General features: G+C 50.2%; 1 protein-coding gene across 1 annotated transcript in view; it reads right to left on the bottom strand.

The window, feature by feature from the left end:
• Positions 1-21,782, bottom strand: part of KRI1 (KRI1 homolog) — a 160,706-nt gene that overhangs the window by 58,245 nt on the left and 80,679 nt on the right. Inside the window, exons 7-8 of the mRNA XM_078685298.1 lie at positions 763-862; positions 248-325 (exon numbers count right to left, since the gene is read on the bottom strand). Coding sequence (XP_078541424.1) covers positions 248-325; positions 763-862 — 178 coding nt within the window. The remainder of the gene's footprint in view (positions 1-247; positions 326-762; positions 863-21,782) is intronic.

Here is a 21,782-nt window from a genome sequence, read left to right as displayed (position 1 = left end):
CGTTAACTTTAAGAACACCTTCATTTTAAAGACAGCCACAATATATACATGCTTTGCTTCCCCTACACCCACTTTACTCCACCGCTGACATCAGTGCGGCCCTCAGTCACACCATAGACCAAACTTTGAGGCCCCCAGGAAAATGCTTGGGAGTACCCATGTTCTAGGTGCACCCATCTTGCCGCTCTGAGACACTGCGATGGTCACATTCTGTACCCCCACCACCTGGCCCCTCTGTATCGCTTACCAGCTCCTTCACCTCCTCTGCATCTTCGAGTTCCTTCTGCCCTTTCAGCCAGTTGATGTAATCAGCTTTCTCTTTATCCTGTTCAGGGGGGAAAGGAAGAGTGATCCGACATTGGCACAATGACACAAAATCTGAGGACTTCTTGCAGGTGGGCGTCCAACAGAAACTTCCTGATCTCAATGTTCTGCACCTCAGTCAATGAAACACGAGATGCAGTCATAGTAGAGCAGGAGTCTGGTAGATATACAAGTCTGTATCACCTCACATTTCCACCCAATGCTGTCACCACAGCTGCTACAACGAAGTCGGAATTATTTCCAGTCAGACAAACACAGGAAAGCAGTGAAGCAACTCTGCTCTGAAAACAATTTATGATTTCTTTTACAGGAGACAAGGAACACTAGTATTCCATAGTGGTTACAGCCTACAGGGCTAGCTAGTTATTTGAAAAAAACAACAAGTGTTAATGTCCCTGGTAGAGGCTGTGCTCTATTTCCATTCACAAGCAGACTCACCATCTCCTCCTTGCTCTTGCTGCGCTTCTGAAGAAGCCCCGCAGTCCCTTCGTCTCCAATACTCTCTTCTCCGTCACTGTCCTCCACAAATTTCCTGAAGCTGTAGGGAAAAAACCACAAGCACAACTGACTTCCTCCGAGATACAGCAACACAACTCAGGCCAGAGACGGAATGCAAAAAAAAAATGTTGTGTGCCTTCACCCATCGCAGTGAAATTCAGCATCTTAATATTAATTTTTTAGTACTCCTAGGTCATGTATGCGACAGGCTGTCCTGTGAATCAGTCGCATATACTTGAGAGAATTTAAATCCCGTTTCATGCCTTGGTACTGGGAAGAGAGAGGAAAGTTTATTTTCCTTTTTTAATTAGTCTTTTTAGGGGATACAAAACAAATAGTTAATTAGAATGACAGAGTTCCACATTTATATCAATAGAGTGCTTTATATAGAAGCTTTTTAAATTCATAAGAAGGCCTTTAGACGTAGCAACCTAGTTTTATTAAGTGTGTGCCTCAATGAACTGTCACATAAATATTAACTACCCGCCTCCCCTTAAGGATACAGAAAATCAAACAATATCCATCTTACTTTTCATCATTTATTTTATAATCCTTTATGTCATGTTTCAAATTAATCCAGTTAACATATCAGAATGTTTGCCGGTTATTTCTTAGCCATTAATGAATTTTAAACCTGAATTCATACCCTGCCAACAATCATTCATACCTCACATACTGTACTCAAACCATACTAAAACAAACAAAAATCCCAATATGTGAACAATTTCAAACCACTGTATTTGTCCAAAAAGCGATCTTTTTAAAAGAAGGTTGCGCTTTTTTTTTTACCAATACCATAGTTTGAAATTGTTCACATATTGGGATTTAGTTTGATTTTAGTACGGTTTGAGTGGAGTACGAGGTATGAATGTCTGACAGCAGGGTATGAAGCCAAGATTAAATATTTATTAAAGGTTAATGAAATAACCAGCAAACGTGATGTGCCAAATGGATTTTGCAACATGATAAAGGATTATAAAATAAATGATAAAAAGTAAGATGGATACTGTTTGATTTTCAGTATCCTTAAGGGGAAGCGGGTGGTCAATATCGGTGTGGTTGTTCCCCCCTCCCCCCCCCCCCGTTTCCACACTCCTTTAAATCAGGGGATCCCTTGAATTTATTGGTCCTTAATGACGTTTCCCCACCAGTTCGAGAGATGAAGTTCCTGGCACCAGGAAATGCACATAACACCATAATGTTAGCATCAGTTCCAAAGAAAGGAATATGCTACTTACCAGTATGCATCTGTTCTTGGCATAGAGGGCTGCAGAGTGGTACATTTATGAATAGATCGCCATCTGGTGTTGGGCTCGGATGATTGCACTTGTTTTTCTTCTGGAGAAGTCTTTGTCGTCATAGATGACTCCTCCTCTTGGTGTTAGTGCGCATGGGCATCGGCTCCATCCTTAGATTGTTTTGCCATAGTAGGGTTAGATGGAGTAGTGTAGTATAATACATAAAGATATGCCCATGTAAGTGTATCTAAATAAGATAATGTTGGGACAGACACCGGTTTCCGGGGAGGCAGGGAGGGCATGTACCACTCTGCAGCCCTCTATGCCAAGAAAAGATGCATACTGGTAAGTAGCATATTCCGTTCGAGGCATATGGGCTGCAGATGGTACATTTATGAATAGATTGTACAGCAGTTACCTCCCTAGCGGTGGTCAACAGTGTCTGTCGCAACTGTTTGAAATAGAGTTTTTAATACAGCTTGGCCCACTCTGGCTTGTTGTGCAGCCTGTACATCAACACAGTAGTGCTTTGTGAATGTATGTGGTGTAGACCAAGTTGCTGCTCTACATATGTCATCTAGGGGAATGTTCCCTAAGAATGCCATAGATGCTCCTAGTTTTCGTGTAGAATGAGCTCTAAGAGGAACAGTTAATGTTCTCTTTGCTTTAATGTAACATATTTGTATACATCTTACAATCCATCTAGCGATGCCTGCTTTAGAGATAGGATTGCCCTTATGTGTTGGGGAAAATGCTACAAATAGTTGTTTAGTTTTCCTGAAGTTTTGTGTTCTTTCTATGTAGTACAAAATGGCTCTTTTGACATCTAGTGTATGTAGAGCCCTTTCTGCTACCGTCTGTGGCTTTGGAAAGAAGACTGGTAGTTCCACTGGCTGATTGATGTGAAATGCTGAAATTACTTTAGGCAAGAACTTTGGGTTTGTTCTAAGAACCACTTTATTCTGGTGTAACTGTAGGAATGGTTCTTGTATTGTCAATGCCTGTAATTCACTTACTCTCCTGAGTGAGGTAATGGCTATAAGGAAAGCCACCTTCCATGTAAGGAATTGTATTTCGCACCTATGCATAGGTTCGAAAGGTGGTCCCATTAGTCTGGTGAGTACTACGTTGAGGTTCCAGACCGGGGAAGGTGGTAATCTTGGTGGAATGACTCTTTTAAGGCCTTCCATGAAGGCTTTTATCGCTGGCACTCTGAACAGTGATATATGCTGCCTGTTTTGTAGGTACGCTGCTACAGCTGCTAGATGTACCCTGATAGATGTGTACGCGAGATTACACTGCTGTAAGTGTAATAAGTAGCAAATAATCTCCCTTGTTGATACGTCCAGAGGGTTGATATTATTATTAGTACAGTGTATAGCAAACCTCTTCCACTTAGCTGCATAGCATGCTCTGGTGGTGGGACGTCTCGCTTGTTTAATTATCTCCATGCAATTTGGGGGTAGATCTAAGTACCCAAATTCTAGGATTTCAGGAGCCAGATCGCTAGGTTCAATTGTGTGGGATCTGGGTGCATTATTTCTCCATGGTTCTGTGTAAGGTGCATGGGTAGAATCCTTAGCTTTTGATGTGGCACTTGTGAGAGTTGCAGGAGCGTGGTGAACCACGGTTGTCTTGCCCACGTGGGTGCTACTAGTATCATGGTCATTGAGTGTTGTTGTAGTTTTCTGACCACTAATGGGATTAGTGGGAGAGGGGGAAAAGCGTATGCAAATTTGTTGGACCAATTTATCCATAACGCATTGCCCTGCGACAGGTGGTGTGGGTACCTGGACGCGAAGCTTTGGCATTTTGCGTTCTGATGAGTGGCAAAGAGGTCTATCTCTGGCTGTCCCCATCTTTGGAAGAATGGCTGCAGTATTTGTTGGTGCAGTTCCCATTCGTGTATTTGTTCCGACTGTCTGCTTAAGATGTCTGCTATCTGGTTTTGGACTCCTGGTAGGTGTTCGGCTAACAGATAGATGTTTTGAGGAATGGCCCATCTCCAGATTTCCTGTGCTAGTCTGGATAGTTGGAGAGAGTGCGTCCCCCCCTGTTTTTGAATATAATACATTGCTGTCATGTTGTCTGTTCTGATCAGGACTGCTTTGTTGGTAACATGTATCTGGAAGGCTTTCAATGCTAGAAACACCGCTAGTAGTTCTAGATAATTGATGTGCAGTCTTTTTTCCTGCACACTCCACCTTCCTTGTACTGTGTATTTCTCCATATGTGCTCCCCATCCTGTGAGCGATGCGTCCGCTGTTATTGTCACCTGTGGAATTGGTTCTAGGAACGACCGCCCCTTGGCAATGTTTGTTGTGTTCCACCACTTCAGAGAGCGGTGTGTGCGGTCGTCTACCAACACCAGATCTGTAATCTGTCCTTGAGCCTGATTCCACTGTGTCGCTAAGCATTCTTGTAGCGGACGCATTTGTAGTTTGGCATATGGTATTAGCAGTATGCAGGATGACATCATCCCTAATAGCTGCATGAACACTCTTGCTGGTAGTGAGTGTTGTGGCTGGAATCTTTGAATGATTGTAAGCATTGTTTGGATCCTGACTGGATTGGGGTATACTTTGGCTTTTTCTGCGTCTATAGTAGCCCCCAGATATTGTTGAACCTTGCTTGGTTGTAGGTGTGACTTTGTGTAGTTCACCGTGAACCCTAGCTGGTGTAATAGCTGAATTGTCTTTTGTGTGTTTTGAAGACATTCCTCTTGTGACTTGGCCTTTATTAGCCAGTCGTCTAAGTAAGGGAAGACATGTATTTGTTGTCTTCTTAGGTGAGCTGCCACCACTGCCAGGCATTTTGTGAACACCCTTGGTGCCGTTGTGACACCAAACGGAAGGACTTTGAACTGATAATGTTGTCCTTCTACCACAAACCTGAGGTATTTCCTGTGGGCTTTGTGAATCGGGATATGAAAGTAAGCGTCTTTTAGATCCAGTGTAGAAAGAAAGTCCCCTTTTTTCAGTAAAGGAAGTACCTGTTGGAGCGTGACCATGTGGAAATGTTCCGAATTTATGTATGCGTTGAGAGGTCTTAGGTCCAGAATTGGCCTTAGAGACCCATCCTTTTTGGGAATTAGGAAGTATAGGGAGTATACTCCTGTTCCTTGTTGGTGCTGTGGAACCTTCTCTATGGCATGCTTTCCTAGCAGGGATAGTACTTCCTGCTTTAACAGTGTCAGGTGATCTTGTTTCATTGGACGCTGTTTGGGGGGGATGTTTGGTGGGGTAGATGTGAGTTCCAGGCAATAACCATGTTCGATAATTTGTCTCACCCACCTGTCTGATGTGATGTTTTCCCAGACAGGTAGGAACTGTGATAGGCGTCCCCCGACCGGTGTTATATGGTCTGGGGGGAGCTGTATGAAGTCACTGCTTTGGGGTTGGAGAGTTGCGGTTGTTGTTGTTTCCGCGACCTCTACCCTTGTTGTTGCTACCTCTGTAGCCACCTCTAGAATTACCTCTGGGTGATGTAGGTGTAAAAGAGGTTTGTTGCTGGCTTGTACCTGTATTTTTGGATCCTCCTCTATAGGCGGACCTACGAAAGGAACCTCTTTGTGTCGGCTGTTGCAATGCTCCCATTGATTTAGCCGTTTCGGTATCCTTTTTCATCTTTTCTAAGGCCTCATCTGTCCCTGTGCCGAAAAGTGTTTTCCCATCAAAAGGTTGGTTCAGTAACGATGTTTGTACCTCTTGTTTGAACCCTGATACTCTGAGCCATGCATGTCTCCTTAACATGATGCTTGTGTTAGTAGATCTTGCTGCAGTGTCTGCCGCGTCTAGGGCGCACTTGATTGAAGTGTTAGTAATTAACTTCCCTTCTTGTATGAGTTGATCTGCCCTCTTTTGATGTTCTTTAGGGAGATGTGTGATGAGTTTTTCTAAATCATCATAATGCGCTCTGTCATACCTTGCAAGTAGTGCTTGTGTATTAGCTATGCGCCAGCTGTTTGCCGCTTGAGATGCTACTCTCTTGCCAGAGGCATCTATTAGCTTAGACTCTTTGTCAGGAGGTGGAGCTTCTCCTGTAGATAAAGAGTTTGCTCTCTTACGAGCGTTTGTGACCACTAGTGAGTCTAGAGGAATTTGCCCTTTAATGAATATTGGGTCTTTTGGAGCTGCCCTATATTTCTTATCGATTCTTGGGTTCAGTACCCTAGCCCTCACTGGGTCTTTGAATATCTCTGATGTATGGCTGAGAAGGCCCTTAAGCATTGGTAGTGTTTCTGATGTTCTTTGTGCAGTAGGTAGTGTTTCTAATAAAAAATCCTCTATTTGAAGTTCTGCATGTAGTTCTACCTTGTGATATATTGCTGCTCTATTAATGAGTTGCGCAAAACCAGTATTATCATCAGGAGGTGAAGGTTTTGAAGGATACAATTCAGGGTCGTTATCGTTATCTGACCCTACATTGTACTCTTCCCATGGGTCTGCCTCCTCTGGGATTGTGTCTTCATCATCCCCAGGATGTTCCCCCTCCCCTGTGTCACTCTCTACATCTGTTGTAGGTGTAGATGGTCGTGTGGGAGGAATATTTGGTCTATTGTGAGGAAGAGGAGAAGATGGTGTGTGTCTAGGTTTTGGAGAAGGGGGAGGAGTTGTATTTGTCCCCATTGTTCTCTTCTTCGGATGAGTTTTGTCGTCCGAATGTTCATTCTTCCTCTTTTTAGGTAGTTCTGTGACTACCTTGCCAGTTTTTGGATCAATAAACAGAGTCTTTTGTTTAGGATCGGTCTTGTATTCCTGTGTCGGTACCGCAGTTTTCGGGTCCGAAAGGTGTTTTTTCTTCTGACTGTCCATTTGTATTTTCGGCACCAAGATTTTATTCGGATCCGATGTCTTCGGTATCGAAGATGTCCCCGGTGTCGAGGGTGTTTTCGACGTCGAAACGTGTTTCGGTGTCGACATGGACTGCTTCGACTTCGAGCTTTCCTTGACTTGGAGCTTCGGTGTCGATGTGGTCCGTTTATCGGAACCACCATGATGGGAGACCGAGTGTTTCGGTTTCGGTTTCGTTGCCGGGCTCGAAGGCGGGGCGTCGGAAACTTTTTTCGGTTGTCTGACCGGGCTCGAGGGCGGGGTCGACACCGTGCGGGGTCTGTTCTTAGGTAAAGGGACGTCGTCACTCACGGTTTGTTGGACGTCCATTTCCTCGACGTCGGACTCGTCCGCGCCGGACCCCGCCTCTTCGCCTTCTTCTTCGTCTTCTTCTGGGTGCTGGTCCTCGAACAGCTCCGGGATTGCTTGTGACTGCATTCTCGATACCTCGTGTCTTCGGGCTCGACGGTTTCTAATCGTCGATTTTGAAGAGAACGCTGCACAGGCCTCACAGTCCCTGGATTCGTGTTCAGGGGACAAGCAGAGGTTGCACACCTCGTGTAGGTCCTTGTGTGGGAACTTAGCACCACACGTTGGACATTTTTTGAATGGAGTCCTTTCCATGGACTCCGGGCTGGACTACGTCGAGTTTCTCGTAGTCGTCGTCCTTCGAAACGCGTCGGTATGGAAGTGAAGTCGCGTTCGATAACAATACCGTCGAATTGGAAAGGGTTACGCGCCGAATATAACCTTCTTTATCGAAGTCGGTCCGGAGCGCTTCGATCCTCATCCGAACCCGATGGCGGAAAAAAACAATCTAAGGATGGAGCCGATGCCCATGCGCACTAACACCAAGAGGAGGAGTCATCTATGACGACAAAGACTTCTCCAGAAGAAAAACAAGTGCAATCATCCGAGCCCAACACCAGATGGCCATCTATTCATAAATGTACCATCTGCAGCCCATATGCCTCGAACATAGTGGCCAAATCTAGCTTGTTTCTACCTCTTGTCATGATGAACAAGTTACTTACCTTCGGTAACGATATATCTGTAAGAAACAGTAGTTAGTATTAGATTCCTTACCGTAGAATATCCCCAGGCGTCAGTCTGGATCCGGAAACTTTTGCGTAGCAGTACCCCTGCGCGTCGGTAGGCGTCGTCTGCGGCTCCGCGTCCGTCGTTGGCGTCGTACGCCGTGATGACATCGCTGGAGTATATAGACGCCGCCTCCGCGCGCTGACGTCAGTTCTTTGTACATAGCTTTTCCGCGCCAGAACACGCAGAGCCATGTGAGAACCAACACTGGTGCAATTTGAAACTAGGGCCCTGAAAGGGATGTCCTTAACCCTAGGTATCAGTTCGCAGAACGGGGAGGATGGGCGGGGCGGTAAGGAATCTAATACTAACTACTGTTTCTTACAGATATATCGTTACCGAAGGTAAGTAACTTGTTCATCTGAAAGAAACAGGTTAGTATTAGATTCCTTACCTTAGAATAGATACCCCAGCAATACCAACCCCGGTGGTGGGTCTGCGAACCGATACAATCCTACACCAGGAAGTCCTGGAGGACCGAACGGCCAAAGAAGCCATCCCTCCGGACTTGACTGTCCAGGCAGTAGTGCCTCGCAAAAGTGTGCAGCGAGGCCCACGTAGCCGCCTGGCAAATGTCCTGCAAAGGGACTCCCCGGCCCAGGGCAGTAGTAGCCGCCGTGGCCCGAGTGGAATGGGCCCGCAGCCCAACAGGAGGCTCCTTCCGAGCCAAAGAGTAGCACGCTTTGATGCACAGAACGACCCACCGAGAGATGGTCCGTTTATGTACCGCCCGTCCCTTCTTCGCACCCACGTAGCCAACAAACAGTTGGTCATCCACCCGGAACTGGCGTGTGCGATCCATATAAAATGAAAGCGCACGTTTTGGGTCCAGACGATGGAGCCGCTCCTCATCCTTTGAAGGATGCGGAGGCGGGAAGAAGGAGGGGAGGGTGATGGCCTGCCCGATGTGAAAAGCAGAGACAACTTTGGGCAGGAAAGAAGGTCTAGTTCTCAAAACAACCTTGTCTGGATGAACGGACAGGAAGGGAGGTTTGACAGAAAGAGCCTGGAGCTCACTCACTCTCCTGGCAGAGGTGATGGCAACCAGGAAGGCCGTCTTTAAAGTCAGGAGACGGAGAGGACAGGAATGAAGTGGCTCAAAGGGAGCACACATCAAGAAGGTCAGAACCAGGTTCAAGTCCCACTGAGGCATCACAAACGGGACAGGTGGATACATGTGTGTGATGCCCTTCAAGAATCTTGTTACAATAGGGGACTTAAACAAAGAAGGTTGATCAGGCAGCCTCAGAAAGGCCGAAAGGGCAGAAAGGTAGCCCTTGATAGTGCCCAGAGCAGAGCCCTGCTGGGCAAGAGAGAGAAGGAAGAGGAGAACCTCGGAAAGAGGGGCAGAAAGAGGATCCACAGCCTTTGCTGTGCACCATGCCACAAATCTGTTCCACCGGCAGGCGTATACCGACTTCGTGGAGGGACGCCTGGCTGCCAGTATCACATCACAGACTTCAGGAGGCAAGTCGAATGGCCTCAACTGTCGCCGCTCAATCTCCACGCATGGAGGTGGAGACTGGACAGGTTCGGGTGGAGGACCGTCCCCTGCTGTTGCGACAGAAGGTCCTCCTGAAGGGGCAGGCGGATCGGGGGACCGACCGACATGCTGAGTAGCTCGGGATACCAGTACCTTCGAGCCCAGTCCGGAGCCACAAGGACGACTTGGGCCCGGTCGCGCCTGATCTTCTTCAGCACTCTGGGCGTACAACAGACCGCAACTCCACTCGCGCCGAAAGGCGTCGCCGTGCGAGTGCCGTCTTGGAAACTCCAACGCGCAGAACTGATGACATTGCGCGTTCTCTTCTGTGGCGAATAGATCTAACCAAGGCTCTCCCCATCGCAGAAAGAGGCCTTGCGCCACGTCAGAGTTCAGACGCCATTCGTGATCCATCGAGCACCGACGGCTGAGTTCGTCCGCCCTGGCGTTCAGAGAACCGGCCAGGTGTTGAACCGTCAGAGTCACGCCCTGACGTTCCAGCCATTGCCAGAGACGCAGGGCCTCCTGGCAAAGGGTCCACGACCCCACCCCGCCTTGTTTGTTGCAGTACCACATGGCGGTGGGGTTGTCCGTGAACACCTGCACTACACTCCCGTTGACAAAGGGGAGGAATGCCTTCAGTGCTAGACGAATCGCCCGTAGCTCCAACAGGTTTATATGGAGCCGGGACTCCGCCGGAGACCAGATGCCTCTGATCTCTGCCTCTCCCAAGTGGCCTCCCCAGCCCTGGAGGGACGCGTCCGTCACAACAACGTGCTCCGGCTGGGGAAGGGAGAGGGGTCTGCCTCTGACCCAATCGCGGTCCGTAAGCCACCACTGCAGTTGTCTCCCAGTGCCCTTCGAGATCAAGACATGGTCGGACAAGTTGCCCTGATGCTGGGCCCACTGAAACTTCAGGTCCCACTGCAGAGCCCGAATCCGCCACCGGGCGTGATGCACCAGAAGGATGCAGGAAGCCATCAGCCCCAGTAGCCGCAGCGTCAACCTGACCGAAACCCGGGATAACGGCTGGAAGATGGGAATCAAAGCCTGTATATCCTTGACCCGCCGTTCCGGTGGATAGACCCGAAACTGCGCCGAGTCGAGAACCGCTCCGATGAAAAGGAGCTTTTGGGAGGGACACAGGTGTGATTTCGGCACATTGATGGAAAACCCCAGCCCATGCAGGAGGTCCGCCGTCATCTGAAGGTGGTGGACGACTGTCTGGGGCGAGCCCGCCTTCAACAACCAGTCGTCTAGATAGGGGAAGACTGAAACCCCTGATCTGCGCAGATGGGCTGCGACCACCGCCATCACCTTTGTGAACACCCGTGGGGCGCTGGTAAGGCCGAAGGGGAGCACGATAAACTGAAAATGCTCCTGGCCTACCGTGCACCGCAGGTAACGCCGGTGGGCCGGCAGGACTGGGATGTGAAAATACGCATCCTGCAAGTCCAACGCTACCATCCAGTCTTGCGGGTCTAGAGCAGCCAAGACCTGAGCCAATGTCAACATCTTGAACTTCTCCTTCCGGAGGAAGCCGTTGACGTTCCTTAGGTCCAAGATAGGACGTAGACCCCCTTTGTCCTTCTTGGGTACCAGAAAGTAGTGGGAATAGCAACCACATCCTACTTCTGGCCCAGGAACGCGCTCGATGGCCCCCTTGGCCAAGAGGGCCGTAACTTCCTCCTGCAGAAGTGTCAAGTGGTCCCCCGACACACGGTGGTTCTGCGGTGGCATGGCTGGAGGAGTGGTCTCGAAGGGGAGGGAGTAGCCTCTTCGGACGAGCTGCAGCACCCACCTGTCCGATGTGATTGTGCGCCAGTGGGAGAGGTGATGGCGAACCCTGCCGCCCACCGGCGTCACATGGGCCTGAAAGCACGGACTAGGAGGATTTAGAGGCGGATGCTGCGGGGGGAGGTGTGGTCTGACCTCGCCGCTGTCCCCGACCGCCACCACGGCGGTTCCCACGGCCGCCGCCGCGTTGAGAAGTCTGTTGCGGCGCGTGGCTGGCAGCACGTGTGGGACCGCCCCTTCCGTGGCCACGAACGGAGCTAAACGAACCAGTTTGCTGGCACTGGGTCGAGAGACCCAAGGACTTGGCCGTGACCCTGGAGTCCTTGAAGCGTTCCAGCGCGTGGTCCGCTTTGTCGCCAAACAGGCGACTGCCATCAAACGGCATGTCCATCAATGCATTCTGGACATCTGCCGAGAAATTGGCGGATCTCAGCCAGGCGTGGCGACGAATCGCCACCGTCGTGGACATCGCCCTGCCCAGTGAGTCGGTCGTATCAAGACCACACCTTATGGAGTATCTTGCTGCGTCTCGGCCTTCAATCATAGCCTTGCCGAGCTTAGCCCGTACCTCCTGCGGGCATTCAGGCAGCAGTTCCGCGACCGTATCCCACAGAGAGTGGGTGTAGCGGCCTAAGAGGCACGCGGTGTTGCAAGACCGCAGTCCCAGACTCCGGGACGAAAAGACCTTCTTACCATACTGGTCGTACCTCTTAGATTCCCGGTCGGGCGGGGCCGACGGGAATGCGGTCTGGGAAGTCGAGGCCTGGATCACCAGGCTCTCAGGGGTGGGATGGGTGGACAAGAACTTTGTGTCATCCGTACACGGACGGTGGCGTCTGGCCACGTTCCTATCAACAGGCGAACCTGAAGCGGGCCTGGACCACGTGCCCAAAAGAACGTCAGTTAAGGCCTCATTGAACGGCAGCAGTGGCTCCTGTGGGCATGACTGCGGTTGAGTGAGTACGATGACGACGCCCCGACTTCTTGTGCTTCCTACCTGAGGAACCAGAGGAATGGTGACGACTCCCGGAGCGCTCGTGACGGCTCCCCGACCGCTCCCTCGATCGCTCCCTAGACCTCCGTCCGGACCGGGACCGCTCCCGACGCGGGGCAGACACCCGGAGCTCGAGTAGCTTGCGGGACCGCTCCCGTCTAGCTTTATTCGTCAAGGCCCGGCAATCGACGCAGGCGTCCACGTCGTGTTCCGGGCCCGGGCACCGGAGGCAGAGGCGGTGATGGTCCGTGACCGACATCGTGCGGTCAAGCCGTCACAATTCTTAAAACCGGGCATCCTACCGGCACCTTAAGAGTAACAGGAAAGATTCAAAAACTTTGGTCAAAGACCGGAGCACTGCTCTTCGGATCTTTCGCTAACTGGCGCGGAAAAATGAAGAAGAACTGACGTCAGCGCGCGGAGGCGGCGTCTATATACTCCAGCGACGTCATCACGGCGCACGGCGCCGACGACGGACGCGGAGCCGCAGGAGACGCCTGCAGACGACGCCTACCGACGCGCAGGGGTACTGCTACGCAAAAGTTTCCGGATCCAGACTGACGCCTGGGGATATTCTAAGGTAAGGAATCTAATACTAACCTGTTTCTTTCAGATATTCAACACTGAGGATATCTGCACATGTAATTCAAGACAAAGTGCAAATGTATGAATTTATTTTATTTACTTGAGTTTTATATAGCACTGGCTGGACCCGGAGGTTTCATCCTCTGAGACATTATCGTGCATTCCACAATTTCCTTTTTACAATAATGGTAGGAGTGACACAGAAATCAAACATTTTACTTTACTGTAGCGCTCTTAAGTGAGTTTGTGTAAGAATGATTTTTATTCTTGTAATGACCATGCCTATTTATAGAATTGCTAGGGGTTCCCAGCATGATAGGATAGTTGTATTTCTCTTTGATGATGCTTTATAAAAGATTGAAATAATCTGGAAGGGAGGAGGGGGAAGGTTCTGTAGGAGGTAGAGGCTCATAAAACTCTTTTGACAGATACTTTGTCTAAACAAATAGCAGAATATGTGGCTACATGATTTCTTGTTTGTAAATATTTAAGCAAAGTAAAATTAGGAAATGCTACTCCTTTTGAGTGGAGGACAGATGAGTGAATGACACGGGACAGAGGGAAAATGGCGGCCGTGTAGAACGGCCGGGAGCGAGAAGCAGTGGGGATGCGTGTGCTGCCCTGAAAACCAGAGAAAATGACACCACGCTACCGCAAAGGGATCATGTCAGAAGAGTAAAGTGATCGGCCCGCGGCATTATTCTCGGAGTTTTTAACATTGACATCGGAAAAGCGGCGAGCTTACATGTTACTGCCTCACACCTGCCACGGAGCCATTGGGAGGTTGCTGCGGGAGCTGACGCTGGCCGTGAGAGTGCTGGCGGCCGGAGGCAGGGCTCAGGTGAAGGGGAAGGGGAGGAGTCGGGTGCCGTCGCGAACCTCGCGGAGCTCGGTGTGCAAAGTGCGGGCTGCTGCCGAGACGGCGGGTAAACCTGCAACCAACCAAGGTGTCCAAGCCTCATGGAGCCTTCGGAATAACGATAAGAAGGGGCGAAGTGAAGATATGGCTCCAAAAGCGGTCACGAGCTCCAAAGCAGCCATGAAAAGAAAAGCTGCTGCCGAGGCAGCGGCTGAAGCTGAGGAGGAAGACAGCCGGCAGAGGAAGCAGACACCGGTAAGGAAGAATCAGCTTGCTGCCAAAACCAAACAGACAGGGTCTCCTATCTCTGACATTTTCGCAAAAATAGGCAAGGAGAAGGGCCTTAAAGCGGATGCTTTGCTGGGAAAAAAGGGGCAGGAGATGGTTGCTGTGGAGGTACCAGCAGATATAGATGCGGAAAGGGGGGAGCTGGCAGAAGCGCCTTCTCCCCCACCAGGACCAGCGCCTGACCCCCTTTTGAGCCTATTAAAGGCAGATCTGAAGAACGATGATGAGGATAATGCCCTGCCTCTGTTGAAAGAAACCCCGGTGATCTCAGGAGTGGGAGAAGACCTAGGACCTGCAAATCCTAGTCTAGAAGGGCAGAATAAGCCTGAGTTAGGAACAGCTTTATCCCAGGGGACCCGGTTGACTGAGAATACAATAAATATGGTGGCTAAGAAGCTAAATGACAAGGATAAGCCTCCCAGTGAATGCTTCTTTTCTGTCTCAGAAGGAGGAGAGTGGTCGGACGATGCAGACAGTTATGAACAGGAAGGAAGTAATCGGGACTCCGAAAGCGAGCCTGAGCCTGATCTTGGGGCACTAATATCCTCTGCCAAACCACCTGTCGGAGTTAAAGCGCAGGATCTCAGCTGGGATAATTCGTCAGCCACCCCACTAGTTGGGAGCCCGCATGGAGAAGCTGCACAGATGTCCCTCCTCGAGGTGATACACAAGGAGATCCTAGCTCATAGGGAAGAAACTCGACAGGACAGCTGCAAGGCACAGGCTGCGGTCAGAAAGATGCAAGGAGCTATGAGGAAACTGTCCAAAGTTTGTACTAACTTGGGTGATCGAGTTTCTAATTTAGATGAGAGAGTAGTCTCAACTGAGGCGGAGTCAGCAGCAGCTTCAAATAAAGTAGATGCCCAGAGCGCCCAAATAACAGATATCCAGTGGAAGCTGGAGGACCTGGAGAACCGTCAGAGACGGAATAATCTCAGGATTTTGGGGGTACAGGAGGGGGGGTCGAAGGGACAGATATGAGGGCATTCGTCATCAAGCTCTTTAAGCAAGCATTTGTAGATTTGCCAGGTTGGAACTGGGTAGATGAAATTCAGCGGGCCCACCGCACTCCATTTAAGCTTGGCCGGAATTCAAAGGAAGGAGATAAACCAAAAGATATTTTGATATTCTTAGGCAATTTTGTGCTAAGGCAGGCGATAGCGGAAAGAGCAAGACCTGAATCAAGGAAGATCGTGGAAGGGATTTCGTTTTTTGTCAGACCTGACTTCTGTCATAACAGTAGAGAGACGATGGAGGTTTAGACAGTTGATAAAACCCTTCCAAGATAAAAAGATGCAGGCCTATCTGATCAATCCGGCACAACTCAAAATAATCAACAATGCCATGAAACCCGCCATGAGGGCTGTCGACCTTGCCTGGTGCGCGTCTGCCCGCCGGACCCGACAGGAAAGTATCGCCACTGCGGCGGAGTGTGGGGAAAGGCGTGAGGCACGACACAGGGAGGCGGCCGATGATATGACGTTGCGGCTGCTGTTACAAGCACAACGGTCTTACTCCTCGGTCTTGTTGGACGAGGCCCGCCAAGCGTGGCTGGCTACGCGTAGTAGGGTGTACCAGTGGGGCGACAAGTCCTGCACCATGCTCCACCGGTTGTGTCAGCAGACTTTTCAGCCGATCACTTTACCGGGGCTGGTCGACGGCGCGGGGGTGGCAATAACAGACCCCTCGATCCTTGCTGCGAGCTTCGCGCGCTACTACGAACGTCAGTATGCCCCTCGTGAGAGCCTCTCCCCCGATGGCATTGCGGCTTACCTCGCGGCGGTTCGCCCGCAGGCGGTACCTGATGAGGTCCGCGATGCCCTGGATCTCCCCCTGACGGCGGAGGAGTTGGGTGACGCGCTGGGTCAACTCAATACGGGTAAAGCACCTGGGCCTAGTGGGTTCCCCAGTGACTTTTACCGGAAATTCCACCTGCAGCTTGGGCCGCATTACAGGCGGGCTCTGGAACTGGCTCGGGAGCGGGGTAGCCTTCCCCCGGACTGGCGCCACGCCGAGATTGTGGTGTTTCAAAAGCCGGGCAGACCCCCCCGAGCGCCGCGAGTCCTACCGACCCATCTCCCTTATTAATTTTGAAGCCAAACTCCTGGCCAAGGCGCTTGCGAATCGCCTGCTTCCCCACATATCGGCCCTTGTCCACCCGGATCAGGCGGGATTCATGCCGCACCGGGCGACACGGCACAACATTCGGCGGGCGCAGGCGGCGATTGACGCGATTGGGACGACTGGGGACCAGGCGGCGCTGTTGTTGGCTGACATAGATAGTGCCTTTGACTCGGTCAGCTGGGCCTACCTCCTTACCCTCCTGCCACTTCTGAACCTGGGTCCGGTTTTCGTCTCCTATGTGAAGTTACTCTATACCGATATCACCGCTTCTGTGCGCGTCTCTGGGGCAATTTCCGCGTGATTCCCCGTGGCCAGGGGCACTCGTCAGGGGTGCCCCCTCTCCCCGTACCTTTTTGCGCTGGCCATGGAACCCATGGCCGCCCGAGTGCGCCAGGACGCGCTTTACCGGGGCTTTGTGTGGGGGTCGGGCCACTCGGACCGCATTGCTCTATATGCGGACGACGTGCTCTTTTTCATGACCGATTTACACCGTACAGGTCCCCGTGTACTTGACATAATGCGGGAGTTCGGCCAGGCGTCGGGGCTCTTTCTTAACCCTCGCAAGTCTACCCTGTGGATTCTGGGGGGTGCCTCGGTGAGTTGCCAGTGGGCTGCGCCTCTTCAGGTGGCGGTCGACGGCATGAAGTACCTGGGCGTACACCTCTCGGCCTCGCCTGCTGTGGCATGGGACCGTAACATCCAGCCGGTGTGGGACAGGGTCCAGGTTGATGTTAAGACCTGGACGCGTATGCCCCTCAATATTTATGGCCGGTCGGCTATTTTCAAAATGGTGGCCCTGCCTCGGCTCCTCTACCAACTACAGAATCACCCGTATAAAATAGACCCGCAGTGGTTCCGTGGTGTCAACTCGGTGCTGGGCAGGTTTCTGTGGGCCGGGGGTGCCTCTAGGGTGGCACTGCGTACCTGCTTCCTCTCTACCTACTGTGGCGGCTTGGCGTCCGCTGATCTGCTATCGTATTACCAGGCCTCCCATCTTCTAGTGCTCAATGAGTGGTGGTATGGGGATCGTAGCGATCCGGCCTATGCTCTGGAGCACTCCTTGATGGATGGTGCCACTCTCCACACTCTGCTGTACTCGGCCAGGCGGAGGAGGGCCTTGCCGAGGGTCACTCAGGTGGTCTTCGCGATCTGGCGGCAGGCTCTGCGCCGCATGGGGTGGTGGGGCAGGCTGACGGCCGAGACGCCACTGTGGCATAACGGTCTACTCCCAGAGCTGGCCTCCTTGTCCGGGTTCGGCGGCTGGGACGCGATCGGGATTTCGTCCCTCGGTAATGTCCTCAACGGAACCACGCTTAAGTCCTTTCAGGACCTTAGCTCCGAGTATAATTTGTCCAGGTCCCAATTCTTTCGCTATCTTCAGTTCCGGCATGCCCTTGGCCCCAGCCTAGTGGGGTTGGAACAGCTCCCCGACTTTAGTCCCATTGAGGCTAAATTGTTTATGGGCGACCTGGGCGACAAGAAAGTCTCTCAGATATACCGATCCCTGGTCGTCAGCTGCTCCCCCTCCCTTTCGACCTTGAAGGCCTCCTGGGAGAGTGATGTTGGCCCCTTGGATGAGGACGATTGGCGGGAGGCCCTCGAATCTCCTCGGTGTGCAGCTATAGCCGTCCGTCTTCGGTTCATTCAATTTAAATACCTCCATAGGGCCTATTATACTAGGGATCGGCTGTGGCGTGCGGGCCTCATAGCTACCCCTGAATGTCTGAGATGTGGTGCTGAGAGGGGGACGCTTTTCCATACCGTGTGGTCCTGTGAGAGGCTGACCCGGTTCTGGGCGGGTGTGTGGGACTGCCTGTCGGAAGTGCTGGGGTGGGATGTACCCCGTACCCCTAGGCTGGGTCTCCTTCATATTCTGGAAAATGTTGGGGGTAACACTTACAAGCGCCACCTACTGCTGTTGGGGCTCGTGGTGGCTAAGCGTGACCTGGCCCAAGCATGGAAGTGCGAACGTGCCCCCCCCCTGAGTGCGTGGAAGGCAGGGTTGGACTACCTGATGGGTTTAGAATTACCCGTGTTTGAGGCCAGGGGGTGCCCCCGGAAACACTATAAGATCTGGAAGCGGTGGGCGGACTACAGGGATCTGGACCTCGATCCCCCAGCTGACATTGATGATGTGCTGGCCCTTGATGCGGACCCCGGGCCCTAGGCTACTAGCCAGCTCTGACATTGCTTCCGTCTCCTGTTGCTGACTAGCGATCACGTGCACTGGGTTAGGGTGGGATAAGGGGTGGGTAGTCAGAAGGGGAGTTGGGGGATGCTGTTGGGTATGGGTGGGCTGGGGGGGTTTAGGGGCGTGCCCCCTTTTGTTTCCATAAAACTCTGAGTTCGCTACCATGCCTTTCTTTGTCTGTGTTGTTGACAGTCTCCTCCTGACTGTGGAGGGCTGTCCTGACTCTTGCTTGAACTCTTAATAAACACGGTTTTGAAAAAAATAATCAACAATGGTAGAACTCTATATTTCACCTCTGAAATCAAGGCTAAAGAATATTTAGATTCTCATGGGGTCTGATTTTGGACAATAATCTACTCCATTTTTTGTTCTTGCTTTAAGAGTCGCTCAATGGAATATTGACTAGCTTAATAAGCTTACTAGGTGGGTAAATGAAATTTACTTTAAACTATTATTCACGGATGCAGGCGGGTGGTGTGATGGGTTTTGCAGTATTTAGGGATTTCAATTTCTGGTTATTTAAATTCAGGGTATGGATTCTATGTATGGTTTGGTTTAATCTCATCCCCACTGCTTCAGACGCTTTTTCCATTACATGCACAGACCAGGTCTGAGCGCCTCACATGTGTGGGTGTGTGGGTGGGGAGGGAGGGGAGGGTAAGGAAGGGAGGAAGGGGGGAGCTGATGGGAGGGGGATGGGAAGGAAGGGAAAGCGGTGGGAAGGGGGAAAAAATAAAAAATGAGATGTTTAGGCATAAAGAGGTTTTAGGCAACAATCAGACGATAATATGGATAACAATGGCCAAGTCACGTGTATTGGATATCTCCCTAGAGGAAAGATTATCTCAAGAGGATGTCGCACATTAAAATTTGCTCTATTAACGCTGGAGGGTTAAATGACTTGAGAAAGCGTCAAAGATTATGTCATTTTGCCAAATTTAATAATCTGGATGTTCTGTGTGTGCAGGAGACCCACCTTCCATGGGCTAGGAGAAACCTATTAAATATAAGGGGGTATGAGCTATTGGCCTGCTCTACTCAAACTTCGACGATTAGGGGGGTGGCTATCCTTGCCAAACAAATTCTAGGTGGGGTTAAGAGATCTAAGGTCGATAGCTTAGGAAGATGGGTAATAGTGGAACTGACTCTTGGATATACGATATGTACAGTATATGGGTCAAATCATGATGATCCGGAAGTGTTTGATATATTAGAGGGGGAGCTCGCAGATTGGCCAACTCCCATTATAATTTGTGGAGACCTCAATATTTCGATCGATTGGAATAGACCAAGTAACTACTCAGGGGGTAAACCAAGAATGCATCGGGTCCTGACCTCTTTAATGAGATTGCACGGTTTGAAGGATGTCTGGGGTGCAAAAGAACCTGTCGATCCAGGCGTCACTTATTACTCGTTCCCATATCAGAAATACTCTAAGCTGGATTATTTTCTGCTATCCTCGGAGAGGCTCTGTAAAGTTAAGATTAAAAAGTTACCCAAATCTCTATCGGACCATAGCCCTTTGATTTTAATATGTGAGGTAGATAATATCGAAAGGCGTCAAACTAACTGGTCATTTGAGAGAAAGCTCCTTGCAGATGACAGGTTTGTGAGACATATAAGAAAATGGGCCAGGGAATTTTACGAGATTAATAGGTATAGCGCTGCCCGCAATGTGGTTTGGGAAACTTTTAAGGCTTCTCTGAGGGGGGAGACAAACTGCTCAGCTAGATTGAGGAAGGAGGATAGGATGAAGGTTGAGACTTTGATTGGGGAGCTAGGATTAGCAGAAACACAACATATTGAAGAGATAGGGCAGGGGGCAGATGGTCAGGCAAGCTTAAACAGAATGGCCACCATCAAAGCAGATCTCCAGGGGGTAGTGATGCAGAAGGAGTCTAGGGAGTATCAGTCCTCTAGGGCAAAGCGATACGAGACAGGGGAACAGGCAGGAAGAGCATTAGCACTCCGGATTAGGCAGGAGAGAACTATAAACTTGATTTCCAGTATACAGGAAAATGGGACTGAACATACTGAGCCTAAAGAAATACTAAGAGTCTTCCAGACCTTCTACCAGAAACTATATGATGAAGAGGGTGGGGGGAATGTACAAAGTCCAGCCCTCAAAGATGATGGCCCAGAATTAGAAGAGATAAGTAGGGAAATGTTGGAATGCGACTTGACTCTGACTGAGATAAAGATGGCGCTTCAGGAACTGGCGGCTGGTAAAGCGGCGGGACCTGATGGGATCCCCCTTGAAGTATATAAATGCTTAGAGGAGTAAATTTCCCCAATCCTTTTGGATCTTTTCACCGGTATAGTGTGTTCGGGTTTGATCCCAGATTCATGGTAGGAGAAAAATATTGTCATATTCCATAAAAAAGGCAAACCTAAGAACAATCCAGGATCATACCGTCCGATTTCCCTTATAAATGCAGACACAAAATTATATTCCAAAGTTTGGGCGAAAAGATTGGGGGGGGGGGGGGGGGGGGACGGTCATTGGTCGATTGGTCTCTCCATGGCAGCATGGGTTCGTACCAGGTCGAGGTACCACGGATCACATTAGGCGTGCTATAACATTATTCGATGCCCATGCTGCCGCGTGGGAGGATATGGCCATGATCCTCCTCGATGCGGAAAAAGCATTCGACCGTGTGACCTGGGAATGTCTGTGGGGGATTTTGGCCGGAAGAGGTTTTGGGAATAAGAGCATGAGGGCAATCAAGGCGATGTATAGTGATCCGGTTGCCAAGATTAAAGTTATGGGTAAAAGTTCAGATGAAATAATAATCAGAAGGGGGACGCGGCAAGGGTGCCCCTGCTCCCCGATTTTATTCTCGCTGTATATTGATCCTCTTATTCAAAAAATTCTGGCGTCCGAACAGATCATCCCAGTGATACTCAATGGCCATACTACCAAACTTTTGGCATATGCTGATGATTTGGCAATTATAACAACAGCCCCCCAACAAGCCATGGTCGAGATATGTCAGCTGGCTAAAGACTTTGGTGTGCGGTCAGGGTATTGTTTGAATGAGGAAAAGACACAGATCATATGCACAAGTAACATCACCAAGCTGGATCAAAGATATGTGGAATCAGCTGTGTATTTGGGTGTAAGGGTAAATGCCAATGTAAAATAAGATTATTGCGGATAATTATCCACCACTGATTGGTTCTATTGAAAAGGAGCTCAAGAGGATTGATGTATTACACTTATCATTGATTGGTAGGGTAAACGTATTGAAAATGACTATGTTTCCCAAGCTACTCTATCTGTTCCGTGCCATTCCATTGCTATTGGAAGAGGGGATGATTAGGAAAATTGAGGCAATGTTTATCCGCTTTATCTGGCAGTATGGGAAAGTTAGAAGGTCGATTGCCCATATGTCTGAGAGGTGGCTTGGCGATGCCTAATATCAGGCTGTATCATTGGACATGTCTTTTGGTACAAATGAATGTATTGTT

This window comes from Lissotriton helveticus, chromosome 1_1 (genome assembly GCF_964261635.1).
Source record: "Lissotriton helveticus chromosome 1_1, aLisHel1.1, whole genome shotgun sequence".
Taxonomy (NCBI): Eukaryota; Metazoa; Chordata; class Amphibia; order Caudata; family Salamandridae; genus Lissotriton; species Lissotriton helveticus.
This window is presented reverse-complemented; position numbering and strand designations above follow the sequence as displayed.